Below are 15,071 nucleotides of genomic sequence, written 5' to 3'. Positions count from 1 at the left end.
AATGAGTATTTTGTCACCAGCTACATTCAGGTGTCTTTAACTAAGGGACGTAGCAAAGTGAAGGTTGTTGGTATGGGGCTGTAAGTGGACATGGGGGAAACCCACTAATAGCCTTTTACACCACACCCAGGACTCTGTGAATCTGATGTCACACTGGTGTGGGCTGTTGCGGGCTAATGGCGAATTCAGAATTCAAACAATGGATGCAAGTTACACAACTCTCCTTGTCTTTGTCAATCATGGTGCCTTGAGTTTACCTCAGAGTTTGAGTTCAGCCCGAGAACCCTACTGGATGGAATCCCACTGCCACTTCACGGTGGAAACTGCCTCAGTTCACGGCAAGACTCAGCACTGTTCCTTTGTAAATTGTCCTGTGGCCAAGGATGGAGAGCCAACAGGGCCACTAAGCGGTATGGACCTCTACATCCTATCTTAATACCGGGCAGTGAACTTGCTCAATGAGTGACAATTCGAAACTAATTCTTTTTCATATTACAGACAATTTTCACTTTTCAAAAGTACTCACTGCTGGGTGTGGTATTTGAGGGTGCTGAAAGGTAAAAGGAGAAACTAAATTCAGAACAGATGAATAAAACAATCAGATTTACCCTCAACATACAAGAAATAACATTTTTAGATGCAAAGGCTGCATGTTTCATTCAAGACCCAATAAAGGAGACTTTGCCCTAAATAATTTCAGAGCAATTTGAACTGTTAAACGAGAAAGCAATATTACTTCAAAAATTCAAGAAGGGAAAATAAAAGAAGTAAGAGCCCGAAGAGGCCTCACATGCCAGTTACAATTGAGAGCTGTTATTTTTTCTGATATACACTAGCATATAGTGCGAGAAGTTCCCAAAGAGATGTATGGAAGTCATATGGAAGATGCACATCACTTTTGGGGTATATGTGTGGGTATGGTATAATGAAACATTATGGGAAGGGAAACACCCGGAACAACGACTCCTAAACCACGAAGTCATGGAAAACGAAAGCGAAACAACGGTTTCGTTTTCCACGACTTCCTGGTTTTCGTGCCTTAACCAGGCATGACTGAACCACGTACATGCGTTGGTAAGGCACAGAAGAAGGGAGTCGACGCAGTGAAGAAGAATGTAAGTTGGGCTGGGACTTGGGCTGTTTTTTTGGGGGTGGGGTGGGGGGCTCGGGGTGATTAGGGTTTGGGGGGGTCAGGGTTTAGGTTTTAGGGGTGGGTTGGGTTGGGGGGTTGGGGTGCTTAGGTTTTAGGGGAGGGGTGGGGACTCAGGGTATTTTAGTTTTTTTCGGGTGGGGTGGGGGGCTCGGGGTAATTAAGGTTTAGGGGGGTCAGGGTTTAGGTTTTAGTGGTGGGTTGGGGGTTGGGGTGCTTAGGTTTTAGGGGCGGGGTGAGGACTCAGGGTATTTTTAGTTTTTGGGGGTGGGGTGGGGGCTTGGGGTGATTAGGGTTTGGGGGGAGGTTGGGTCAGGGTTTAGGTTTAAGGGGTGGGTTGGGGGGGTTGGGGTGGTTTAGGTTTTAGGGGAGGGGGGTTGGGTTGTGATCATTTTGGGGGTGGGGGGTTGGTGTTGTTGTGGGGGTGGTGGGGTCGCGGTAATTTTTAGGGGTGGGGGGTTAGGGGGGAAGCATGCTGGAACCGTGCATGCTGACCACTAATGCCTTTACCAGGAATGCGTTTACAATGAAAAATCATTGTAAAGGCATTCGTGGTAAAGGCATTAGTGATACCAATGAGTTTGTTGTTCCGAACTCGTTGTTGAGCCATGGATGCTTGAAGCACTCGTGGTTTTGACATAACCTTATGGGAACGCTGTAAGAGGACGTGGATGGCCAGTAGAACGAGTTGGATAATGACTTTTGGCTCCATACTATGTGCTTATGAGGCCAGCCCCATGGCCTTTACAGTCAGTGGCTTACTGGTGGTCTCTTAGCCCTTTCAAGGACATCCCTCCCAGGGATGGACAGATACCTTAGGGAGAGGACATCAAGGAAAGGGTCTACAATGCATCAGAGAACATTTCAAGTTTCAGCACTAGTGATCTAGTGTGGGGCTAGGCACCCTCTTACATAGTGTAGAGGCAATGTGAGAGGTCTGGAGTGCAAGGGGGAAGAGAGCTGAAGGCTGGTGGGCACAAAGGCCTTTAGGAAAGAGCTCCTACACCAATTAAACTGGACAGACTGGCTTGCTGGTTAAGAAATATGACAAAAAAGGACACATTTGTAGGTGGGGTTCAAGGTTTTAAGTTGGTCTAAGAGGGTGTTAGGGGTTGGTTGTGGGCATGGGTGGAAACCCTGTAAGAGAACACTCAGTGGTGGTAAGGGCAAGAAGATCAGAGGGCTATTCAGGGAGTGGCTGATGAGGACATTGATTGGGTAACAATTTGGTGTTTTACCCAAAAAGAGGAAGAACAGTTTCACTTAATACAACAGCTTGTGGCCAGAAGACCATCTGGTGAATTATTACATTGGCGAGGAGATGATAGCTGTAAAGTACTCGCCAGTGAACGTGGGAATTGAAATGTTCAGGGAGGTAGAGGCAGGAGCTATTACGAAAAAGAGTGACATCAAAGCCACTTTCCGATTGTTGCTACTACACCCAGATGATTATTTTGTTGGTGGGAATGCAATTTGATGGCCTGCGGTTGGTAGCTAAGGCACTGCTCATGGGATTCTTAGTGCCTTGTATGTTGTTTGAGAAATTCAGCTGTTTCTTGCAATGGGTCTTTACGTTTGCCACAGGGATTTGGACAGTAACACCCTATTTGGACAATTTCTACTTTATAGGTGCTTCTGGCTCATTGGACGGCAAGTGGATGCTTGTAGGTTTTAAGGAGCTTATAGCAGACCTGGGTAGTCCTTTAGAAGAAGAGAAAACAGTTAAGAGTATTCAGATTGACTGGGTTCGCCTGGAGGAGAGCTGACCAGAAGATAAAAAGGAAGCAATGCTGGAGTTGTTGGACAGGATGTTGGCCAAGAAGAAGGAACAGGTTACGGACGTGCAGGTACTGTTGGGACACTTGAAACTAGCATGTAGACTGATGACAGCGGACAGGACATCCTGTAGGAGGATGGGTTTGGTATTGTCTGTTTATCATTGCCACGTCACCGAGTAAGGTTATCGACAGGGAGGATGTGGGGGTCCTTTTTGCATCAGTTCAGTCAGGCAGCCAAAACAATCTTTTCTCAGCCAAGAGCCCATAAATGATACATCACTAAAATATACACATTTTATAAAATTCATCAATCAATATATAACAAAAACATTTGAAATGTTTGCGAAATAAAACTTTCCATAAAATATTCTATTTTAGATGTATGCAACTGTACAGTGTAATGTTCCCTACATATTTAATATTATCGACAATCATGCCAATGAACTTCTTTTCCTAAATCAGTGTTGAATAAATGTAACCACTTTAGGTGGTAAGTTGTTGTAAAAAGGGAAACGAGGCCTGTGCTGACTAAAATTTTTAAAAAACGGAATAAGAGTGAAAAAAAAACGTTTTGCTTGGCACTGTTCAAAACAGGATAAGATGAATAGGAGATTGCTCTGAAATGTTATGAGACGGAGAAAGGGGCGAACTATCCACAGCCCATCCTCAGGAAAAGTGACTAATACATGAACTATGTTCAACTTAAAACGAATTTAAAAAATCTGTAGCGGATATCTCTTATGAGTAATAGGGTTCGATCGAGTTTGATGTGGAAATGGCTATATAAGAAATCTCAGCTGCTTAAGATGAATCCCCAGAGCCCCCCATCATCACATTTTACATAAATAAGTGTTTTCTATGAAGGGACCCGCGGAGAGAGAGACGCAGTCTGGTCTCTCCGCAGGTTGATTCGGGACGGGGGAAGTGGCGCGCAAGGCGCCCGTTTGGACAGGAGGTAAGTGAGGGCGGGGTTTTAGTTTAGGTTTATAAGGGGGGTGGAGGGTGGGGTCGGCCCTTTTGCGCGCCGACTAGGAGGGAAAGAGGTTTATTTTAGGTACCACCCACCCACCCAGCTAGGAAGACAGGGGGAGGAAGGGTTTTTTAGTTAGGTATATTAGTTATGTCAGGTAGGGGGGGTCAACAGTCATTTAGGACAGGTGAGTTATAAAGAGATAGCAGGAGATGGGGGAGGGTGGAGAGCCAGGTGCGGGCTTGTCCACCCTTCCAGGGGGAAAACAAGGAGGTGAAGCATCAGAGCGGGGAGGGGTAGGCTACAGGCAAGGAAGGCATGGGCGGAATAGGGGAGCATATACGTCAGGAAAATTGACGGGAGACATTTGAGGAGAAAATGAAGGCGAGGGAGTTTTGTAAAAGTTAAAGTCTGCTTTAAAAGATATACAGTTAAAGGTTTTAAAGTATTGTTTGTGTTTAAATCCTGTTCTAATAAAATGACCTTTTTCACCAACAAGAGCGTCACGTATGTATGTCCCGAATTAACTTTCTTTTGCGAAGATTAGGCCTTTTAAAAATTGCAGGTTTGCCTATCCATTTAAATCCCTCCTTAACATATGTAATCCAAGGAATGAAATGGCCACGGGCCAGGGACAAACAGACAGAGATAATTATGAGGTCCCATTGAAAGCCACAATTTAAAGGGTCGGAGCGTAATTTGGTCCCCCAAGTGCGGGGTCCCAACTGTGCATGGCAGAAGAAACATCATGTACTTTTCAAGACTAAAACTATTTTTTTTAAAAATCATTTGTTGCCATTTTTTCACTTAAAGTATAAGCCCATATTTCAGCGCAGTGAGTTACTACTGGTAAGCATTTACTCCCAACAAACCTCAAAATCCCAATTTATAATTGTATATGTGTTTGGCATCAATAGAAGGGGACTTCATTTTGAGGACGTGGGGTTCCATCCTATGTGATAAAATGTTGATTTTAAATCCAAGACCTTAAAAACTCTGCAAAAAGGACCAACAATATTTGCAGCCCATTGGCCGTGCATGCCATTAGTACCACATCATCTGCAAACAGGAAAACTGGGACCGGGAGGGCGCTTAGCTGGGGTATCTCTTAGCCTCTCAAGCTCATTAATATAAAAGGGTATAAAGAAAGCGGATCAGGTACACCTCTGAAGGAATCCCTTAGCGATCCCACAAGAGTTAAAGGTTTTGCCTGATGCACCATAAGGAACACAAGAGGATGTGTCAGAATGAATTTGTACCAGAAACTAATCAATAGCTGAGGCCACATCCAGAACTAGCATCTTGAACCTCAACAGGGATCGATTCACTATATCAAAAGTAGATGATTAATCCATAAACGCCGGGTGCGCTGCCTCAACGTTGGCCACTGTGTATTTTGAGGTCAGTTAAGTAGAGAATTCAGCACTGCTGTTGATGAAAACCATACTGGACCTCTGATATTATGGAGCTTTCTTGCACTCAGGATTCCAGTTTGGCTTCAACAATTCAATACTTTATCCACGTGGGGGCTGGGTGAGGAAGCAGAGTGGAACATTCAGATTTATTCTGGAGAGGCAACAGAAGAAGGCTTGGGCCTGGTTTGGCCAGGTCATGTGATGCAGAGACCAATGGAACGAAGCTTGGAAAATGGGTCGACGAGGCAAGGCTTCCCACTAAGAGACAGTTGAATCACTGCAGATGATTTGTAGATTTGGAAGTGGGAGGATAAGCATGTGATGCACTCTGATACCACTACAGTTCATAAAGATGGGATGTGTTGTGCACCATAAAGTGTTCATTACTGTCGGAATTTATACAAATGAAAATTAAAGTAAACAAGGACAATATGGTATGCTGAAGATGTGGCCTAACTGCCAGAGTTGATGGCTTTTGGATTGGGGAACTTGGATCGAATCCCGGTGTCGGCTCAATGTCCTGTGACTCCGGAAACAGCATTTAATCCACTTGGCCCGGAGAAAAAAATCTGACACAAAGTAATCTGGTGCTTGCAATGCAGCGTCACTTTCCTTGCGCCCCCTAGCACCCCCCTACAGCCACCATGTATGCGCCATAATTAACATATGGTGCACCATGGCGATAGTTAGGGAACTAGAGTAAAACATTTTGACGCTAGTTTGCCGCATTGCAGGATTAGTGCCAAAAATGTAGACGCTAATCCTGCAAAGCACATTGAGGCACACTGAATACAACTGTGTGTCTCCTTTTAATGCCTGCTCTGTGCAGGCGTTAAAAATGCTGCTAGAAATGGCGCAAAGAAATCTTTTAGATTTCATTGTGCCATTGTTGCGGGCCGCCTAAAGGGGGAACGCCCTCCTTGTATACATTATGCCTGTCGTAGGATTAATGTGGCGCAAGGAGTTACAAAGTGATGAAATGCATGCATTGCGACGCTTTGTAAATATGGTGTAGCATTTTTGCCATAATATTGCCACACTAGTGTAAAAATAATGACGCTAATGTGACGATATATGGCACTAGGCTCTTCTTAAATTCGGGCCTCAGTTTCTGTGGGTATGTTACGTGCACTGCCTGCATGGTTTATTCTTTCTTTTCAAAATATAGTACAATGTATCAATGACCGACGCATCTGGTTGGTCATATAAAAGCATTGTATAATTGCCATCTCAGCATTTTTCTAAAAGAGTTATTCATTTTGAATACATGAGATTCTATAATCCATGTATAAAAGCCCAACTCTATTTTTTTTTTTATAATCGCCAACTTGTGACGCACCCAGTTGCAGATTATAAAAATGACATGATAATCCACGTATTATAATTTATTACAGTCGAGGTCTGATGTCACAGTGCCTGTTGCCAGAGCCAGCAGCTGATGGGAAAGGCAGGTTGGGCCACACAGCATAATTAAAGCAGTTGTGTGAAGAACAAAATGGAAATGTTGCTTTTATGTTTTTGCTCTGTTTTCTTGCTGTACAGTGACAAGAAGAAAGTAGATATTTATTGCAACATGTTTATTTTTTCACTCCTTGAGTAAAAGTTTGAATCTTTCTGCATGCTACTACTCACCTTATTTAAAAAACAAAACAACAAAAAAAAACTGTATTTGACTGCTTCTAATATCTTTTTGGAATAAATATCTAACAGCTTTTTTGGTGTGTTTCATTTTGCATTGGAAATTTAATTTTTATTTCTCGTGTTTGCATACATGCTCTCTCTTTCATATGAAAGATCTAGGCACCAAAGATTTAATTGTTTGTGGGAAAGGTGATGGTGTGACCATGTATTATAAGAAATAAGGTACCCTCTGTCATCCATGACAAGTTATTGCAAGTCACCTCAAAGTTCCATAACTTTATTTAAGAACTAGGTCTTCAGCCTGGTCATGGCACTCCTCAATCACTTGCAATGTACTTATAATGTACAGCCGGGGTTGTACTTTATCCCATTTATAACAAGAGGCATTTAGCACTCTTCCATTGTTTCCCGGTATTATTATGAGCTCTATTGTCAACAGTTTCAATTCTGTAAGTAGGTGGTTTTTATTGTAGATATGCATATAACTATTCTGTCAGACAATGTTGTAAAAAGAGACTTGCCATCCAGCTTAGTGTTTGTATGATCATACATTTCAAGCTCATGCTCCTATTTACAGTCCGAGCCTTAATGTAATTGTTAGACCTGACAGCCTTAGGGTGGTCACCCCTAACTTTTTGCCTGCCTCCCTCCACTTTTTGGACACTGTTTTTGCTGGCTTTTAGACTCTGCGCAGTGCTAAAGTGCATATGCTCTCTCCCTTTAAACATGGTAACCTTGGATCATACCTGATTGGACTATTTAATTTACTTATAAGTCCCTAGTAATGTGCACTATATGTGCCTAGGGACTGTAGATTAAATGCTACTAGTGGGCCTGCAGCACTGGTTGTGCCACCCACTTAAGTAGCCCCCTTACCTTGTCTCAGGCCTGCCATTGCAAGGCCTGTGTGTGCAGTTTCACTGTCACCTCGACTTGGCATTTAAAAGTACTTGCCAAGCCTAAACCTCCCCTTTCTCCACACATAAGTCACTGCTAATGTGTGCCCTAGGTGGCCCCTAGAGCAGGGTGCTGTGTGGGTGAAAGGCAGGACATGTACCTACGTAGTTTACATGTCCTGGTAGTGTAAAACTCCTAAATTCGTTTTTACACTACTGTGAGGCCTGCTCCCTTCATAGGCTAACATTGGGGCTGCCCTCATACATTATTGAAGTGGTAGCTGCTGATCTGAAAGGAGTAGGAAGGTCATATTTAGTATGGCCAGAATGGTAATACAAAATCCTGCTGACTGGTGAAGTTGGATTTAATATTATTATTCTAGAAATGCCACTTTTAGAAAGTGAGCATTTCTTTGCACTTAAATCCTTCTGTGCCTTACAATCCACATCTGGCTGGGTTTAGTTGACAGCTCCTTGTGCATTCACTCAGGCACACCCCAAACACAGGGTACTCAGCCTCACTTGCATACATCTGCATCTTGAATGGGTCTTCCTGGGCTGGGAGGGTGGAAGGCCTGCTCTCACACAAAGGACTGCCACACCCCCTACCGGGACCCTGGCAGACAGGATTGAACTGAAAGGGGACCTGGTGCACTTCTTAGCCACTCCTTGAAGTCTCCCCCACTTCAAAGGCACATTTGGGTATAAAACAGGGCCTCTGCCCTACCACCTCAGACACTTGCTGGAGAAGAAACCTGAACCAGAACCTGCATCCTGCCAAGAAGAACTGCCTGGCTGCCTAAAGGACTCACCTGACTGCTTTCTACAAAGGAATGCTGCCTTGCTGTTGCCCTGCTGCCTTTCTGAACTCTTGCCTTGCTGCTGAAGTGCTCTCCAAGGGCTTGGATAGAGCTTGCCTCCTGTTCCCTGAAGTCTCAGGACCAAAAAGACTTCTCTTTTTCAACTGGACGCCTTGAGCGGCGAAAAATTTGACGCACAGCTTGGTCCGCGGTGAAAAATGGTGAGACCGGAACTTACAACGCCGCCCGACTTCAGAGAGGAAATCGACGCAACGCCTGCCGTGAGGGAGAAGATTCCACGCACAGCCCAACAGAACGACGCACAGCCGGATAACAAGCCTAGGATTCCACGCACAGACCCCGGGACATCTGGTAATCCCGCGAACCACAGAAGGAGACTGTCCGCGCGCCGGAAAACGACGCACGGCTTCCCCGCGTGAAAAATAACGATGCAAGTCCGTCTGTGAAGGGGCGAAACCGACGCACACACCATTTTTCCACATAGCTCCTCCTCTGCGGCCCTTTGCGGAGATTTTCCACGTTAAACCAGGTACTTTGTACTTGAAAGAGACTTTGTTTGCTTTTTAAAGACTTAAGACACTTTATATCACTTTTCAGTGATATCTCTACAATTTCATACTGCATCTTTTATCGTTTTGACCTGCAAATACCCAGATAAATATTATATATTTTTCTAAACACTGTGTGGTGTATTTTTGTGGTGCTATATTGTGGTATTGTATGATTTATTGCACAAATACTTTACACATTGCCTCCTAAGTTAAGCCTGACTGCTCAGTGCCAAGCCACCAGAGGGTGGGCACAGGATAATTTGGATTGTGTGTGACTTACCCTGACTAGAGTGAGGGTTCTTGCTTGGACGGGGGTAACCTAACTGCCAACCAAAAACCCCATTTCTAACAGTAATAATAAGATGTGATATGTAATAATAAAAAGCATTTCCTATTTTCAGTCATATTGTTAATGTAAAGAGACACATCCACACAGGCTCTGAGATGCCCTCCTAGTGATGTTGAATGATATGCCCCAGTGCAGCACAGGATGTATGTTGTAGGCTCAGAGGACATGATGGTATAGCCAGTGCTTAGTTTGACCTGGTGATTGCAGGTGCGGCCCATGGGGACTCATTTATGGGGACAGGGAGTAATTTTTTAAATGAGCAAGAGAGAGAAAAACACAAAAGAGGGAAAGAAAGAGCAGTATGGAATGACAATGACAAAGATAGAAAGCATGGATTTAAAAGACCCTGACAGAGTCAGATAAGGAGGGAGTGCGGGTCTGGTGGTGGATAATAACAGCATGAGGTAGAATCAAAACTATGTAGTCTTGGTATTCAGCACCCCTGACATTTGATAGCCTTGCCGTGGATTTTAAGCAAAACTTTTGAACCCTGGCCCGAAACTTACAGCTGCCTAGAGCCAATGCAGGCACCTTTGCGTCGTGTTGCAAGGGTGCCTGCACTGCAGCAGGATTGTTTTTGTGCATGAAGGGACACCTTCTTGAACAAAACCAATCCTGAGAGGCATTTTCCTCTTTCTACCTGTGCTGCAGAACCCAGGACATATAGAAAGAGGAAAAACATTGGGAGTAATAAAGATATTTCTCATAATTACGCGTCACCTGTGGAGGCGTAGCATTTTGACGCATTCTCCAGTCTACCACTAATAATAAATCTGGGAATGCACCAAATTTCATGGGTGGATACATCGGAATGCCCACGTTCCACCCATGGAATGCCTCCCTGCCGCAGAGTAACGCAGGGCATCGATTTGAGTGGCTTGATAAATCTCAATTGGGTTTTGCGTCGACAATGTGCCACCTTGATAAGAAGTTTGAATCTTAAATGTGTCAGTCTATTACAAGATTCTCCAGTGTTTGCGCAGAGTGCCTAGAGATGGATTGTACTACTGAATATTGACACCAACAATATTGTGGTATAAGAATATTGAGGACAGAATATTGAGGGTTGAAATATTGAAAGACAAGAGCATATAGGGAGGTATAGGTTTACTATGCGTCACACCGCATGTACACACCTTAAATATATATGTACCATGTAGGTACATATATGTTGAGTTAGGTATACAAGATCTAGACTTACTTATCGGTCAATATTTCTTTTAGATATTTTGTCCTCAATATTCTCTCCACTTATATTTTGGGTTCAATATTCAGGGGACATATCATAGAGATGTTCTTTTGATCTAGTTAATCACAATCACAAAAACGTTCCTTGACATATTCTATCAAATACATTAATCCCTTAAATGCAAGAGGCTAAACCAGAGTTACACTTCTTAGCAGGTAGATCTCCCACAAACGGAACTCCTCACAGACTAGACTCAAACTCAATAGGTCTGCGTGATAGCTGAACATTCTTCGCCTTTACTGATGAGTTTGCGTGTAAGATATTGATAACGTGCAAATGGGTTAATGGAAGAATAAGTGTATTGTTGAATAAACAGATGCATGATCTGAGGATGAGGGACTGAGTGCATGGATGATGAGTGAATGAGTGGATGGATGGATGAGTGACAGCATGGATAGATGGATGGGTGGCTGTGTGGATGGAAGCATCCAGGCTCTTGCAGTTCTTTAGCTAGAGCTATTGGTTTGCAAATACTTGTTAATTTACTGTTCTAGTTCTATGTTAAAACAATAAAATAGCAGTGCACACAGAATTATCTAGCCCTTGAAACAAATGAATAAAAAATATTTAAAATCAAGCCAAGCAGGATGGGGAATGAGGTAGTGAGAGGGTCAGGAAGCAACAGGGAGGAGGGTGGAGTGATGAGGAAAGAAAGTGTACTGGTGCAATATCCCAATAAGGTGAGCAAGAAAACACATGCACTCCTGTGTAGTACCAAAAAGGAAGCAAAACAAATTCCCTGAAGTATGCTTTGAGAGGATTCAACTCATCCAATCAGAACACTGTGAGACATAATTTCTTCTGGGTGGGATAAACCCACAAATACGACAGAAAACTGTCAAATGAAGAGAAGACAACTGAGACAGACAAGAAATAAAAACCCTGTCACGAGTAATGGCAGAACACAAAGCACACTCTAAGGGCCTGATTTGCAAGGCCACTGTGCCACTGTTGTGTAATTTTGTTTTTTACACAAAGGTGTCGCAAGCAATGCTCTGCAGTGCTCTACACTGCTCCACATTTACAAACTGACGCACTGGGCCCAATGCATCAGTTTATAAAGCCTTGCGTCACATTATACTTGCGCCAGGTATAATGAATGCAAATGAGGTGTTACCACAGGAAAAGCCATGCAGAACTGACGCAGTGAAAGTGACAACATTTCACTGCGTCATTCTGCTAGTTCACTGCATCAGAATTGTACCGCCTGCTCAAAGGAGGCGTAAAACTGGTGCAGAGCTTTTCTCAACGGGGCCTCCAGGCATTGCTGGAGTAGTGTCATTTTTTATGCTAGTTCAGCAATGCATGAGTTAGTTGCATCTTACTCCAAATTAATAGGTACTATGAGAGCTGATACTCTAATAGATTAACATTTACCGTCAGCAGGAGACTGACATCTCTGAAAGTATAAAAAGTGTAATCTTGCACAGATCATGAGTCGAATGGTGCCAAGTTATGTGCCATATATTAGATACTAGTGGTCCCTGGTACAAGTTAGCAGTTACATCTTCACAGAATATGCTTTTCGTGTGCTTAGAAGTCTGCAGGTAATAAGCAGCATCTCTTACTTTGAATGACTGGAATATACATCACTTCAGCGTATTCTCCTGAAACAAAAAATAAAAAAGTCTCATTTATGCAGTATTTGACACCAACAAGACTATATCCCACAAATCAATATTTAGCACTATGTTAGCCCCTTCCCCTTTGAACCTCAATGCTTAAACCTCAGGTTCGTTGTCATTGAGGACCTCAAATGCACATTCATACATTGCCCCAACCTGATACATGGAAGAAATACTTTAAGCTCTGATTTTACACCCAGAATATAGATTTGGGACCGCATCATGATGCCGCGTGTGCCCTGCACTAGCGCAGAAGGGGTCTGTGCACTGCGTTTTTGGGCCTTGAGTGCATACGTTAACTCAAAAGGATATCTTTACTAACATTTTGCACCAGCTTAGCATCACAAACGTGACGGAAATCAATGCAAAGTGTTTGTTTGAAGTTGACTTTCGTGCGCATAACTTGTTTTGTTCTAGAAAGATGCCTGAAAGTAACTTAAAGCAGCGCTTACGTACTTTATTTCTCCAATCTTTTCTGGCTTTGCATGTGTGCTGCACAGTACAGCACCCATATAAAGTAAGACAAACTTTACGATTTCATCTAAGCATAGTATTTTTCGGTACCTTACCAGTACAAAACCTTTGCTAGACTTGACAAAGACACTTTTGAACTAAGGTGCAAAGGTGTGTATGTGGCAATGGCAGCCAGTTTGTGTATGGGGCTTTTCTGCTTTCAGGGGAACCAGCTTGAGGGTCCATGCTTCCTGAGCAGAAGCGCATTATGGCCATGGATCACAGGCCATGAGTGGATATTATGGGCAGGGACAGGGGCAGGGCCAGCATTAGGACTGCTGGCACCCTGTGAGACAGTTTATTGTGGCACCCACCACCCCATGACATCCTCCTCGGTTTCACTCACTACCACCTGGCAAATGTGCCCCTCATCTCTCCATCGCTCCCCTTTCACATACATTCAGGTGTTTTAAAGCACTTGAAAAGACTCACCTTACTAATCCACTCAGCTAGCCACTTAAAATATAGGGGCATATTTAAGAGCCTCTAGCGCCATTCTAACGACACATTAGCATCATTTTTTAATGTTAATGTGGCGCTAGAAGGCCAAAAAAGCCGTGCCATAGTTACAAAGTGGCTTGTATCCCTTTGGCTACATTATGCCTGCGCCAGGCATAATGTATGCAAAGGAGCCATTCACCCATTGTGGGGGGGCAAAAAATGACGCAAAGAAATCAGACAGATTTCTTTGCCTCATTTATTTCCAGCACTTTTAACGCCTGCTCAGAGCAGGCATTCAAAGGAGACTTCTGTTAGTTACAATGGGCCTCTCTGTGCTTTGCAGGATTAGCATCAAAAATGTTTACGCTTAGCCTGCAAAGTGCTGGACTAGCATCAGAAATTCTGACACTAGTCCCCTAACTACCGCCATGTTGCGCTGTATTTTAAATACAGCGCACACATGGTGGCGTTAGAGGAAAGCTAAGGGGTGCATGAAAAGTGGTGCAGCACTGTGTGCAGTGCCACTTTTTTCAAATATGCCCCACAGGGGCATATTTAAGAGCCCTGTGTGCCATTCTAACACCACATTAGTGTAATTTTTTTAAGCTAACGTGGCGTCAGAAAGTCAAAAACGCTGCGCCATATTTACAAAGTGGTGCAATGCAAACATTGCGCCACTTTGTAACCCTTTGCACATTATGCCTGCGTCAGGCATAATGTATGCAAAGGGGCCATCCAAAAAAATGGAGCAAAGAAATCTGACAGATTTCTTTGCATCATTTTATTCCGCCACTTTTAACGCCTGCTCAGAGCAGGCATTAAAAGGAGGCTTCCATTGGTTACAATGGGCCTCTGGGTACTTTGTAGGATTAGCGTCAACAATTTTTATGCTAATCCTGCAAAGCGGAGGACTGGCATAAAAAATGATAATGCTAGTCCCCTAACTACTGCCATGGTGCACCATATTTTAAATATGGCGCACACATGGTGGTGTTAGGGGGGTGCTAAGGGGCACAAGAAAAGTGGCACAGCCCTGTGTGCAACGCCACTTTTTTCAAATATGCCCCATAGGGTACTGCTTAATTTGTAAATAAAAAGGTGCGGGTGCCCAATGCCCTCCTCTTAAACATGCGGCTGCTGAAATTAAATGTGTGAACACGGAATACAGAGGTAGCGTAATCTTGAAGCCATCTCGGGCCGCTTCAGTCTATTTACAGGCACTCCCTGCCCCTTCATCTCACTCTTTCTGCTTTTTCCCACTGTGACGTGTTTTCGTTTTTCTCTTCCTCCGTCTTTTCCATATCTGTCTCTTTCTCACAGTAAATGCTTGAGGCAGACAAATAAGCCCTGGCCCTCAAAAATAAGTGCAGGTGCTCTGCACCTGAAACATCAAGCACAAATTAAGCATTGCCATTGAGGCATATTTAAGAGCCCCTATTGCCATTCTAACGCTACATTAGTGTCATTTTTTTACACTAATGTGGCATTAGGAGGCCAAAAATGCTGCACCATATTTACAAAGAGGGGCAATGCATGCATTGCGCCACTTTGTAACCCGTTGCGTTACATTATGCCTGGCACAGGCATAATGTATGCAAAGGGGGCATCAACCCGTTAGGGATGCCAAAAAAATGACGTAAAGAAATCTGTCAGATTTCTTTACGTCATTTTT

General features: G+C 43.6%; 1 protein-coding gene across 2 annotated transcripts in view; it reads right to left on the bottom strand.

The window, feature by feature from the left end:
• The window catches only part of LOC138303678 (alpha-2-macroglobulin-like protein 1), a 400,879-nt gene that overhangs the window by 30,224 nt on the left and 355,584 nt on the right, over positions 1-15,071 (bottom strand). For both annotated transcript variants that reach the window (XM_069243004.1, XM_069243005.1), the window contains exons 35-36: positions 12,389-12,427; positions 527-550 (exon numbers count right to left, since the gene is read on the bottom strand). In XM_069243004.1, coding sequence (XP_069099105.1) covers positions 527-550; positions 12,389-12,427 — 63 coding nt within the window. The remainder of the gene's footprint in view (positions 1-526; positions 551-12,388; positions 12,428-15,071) is intronic.

Source organism: Pleurodeles waltl, chromosome 7 (genome assembly GCF_031143425.1).
Source record: "Pleurodeles waltl isolate 20211129_DDA chromosome 7, aPleWal1.hap1.20221129, whole genome shotgun sequence".
NCBI classification, from domain to species: Eukaryota; Metazoa; Chordata; class Amphibia; order Caudata; family Salamandridae; genus Pleurodeles; species Pleurodeles waltl.
Note: the sequence above shows the minus strand (reverse complement) of the source record. Positions and strands in the feature narration are given on the sequence as shown.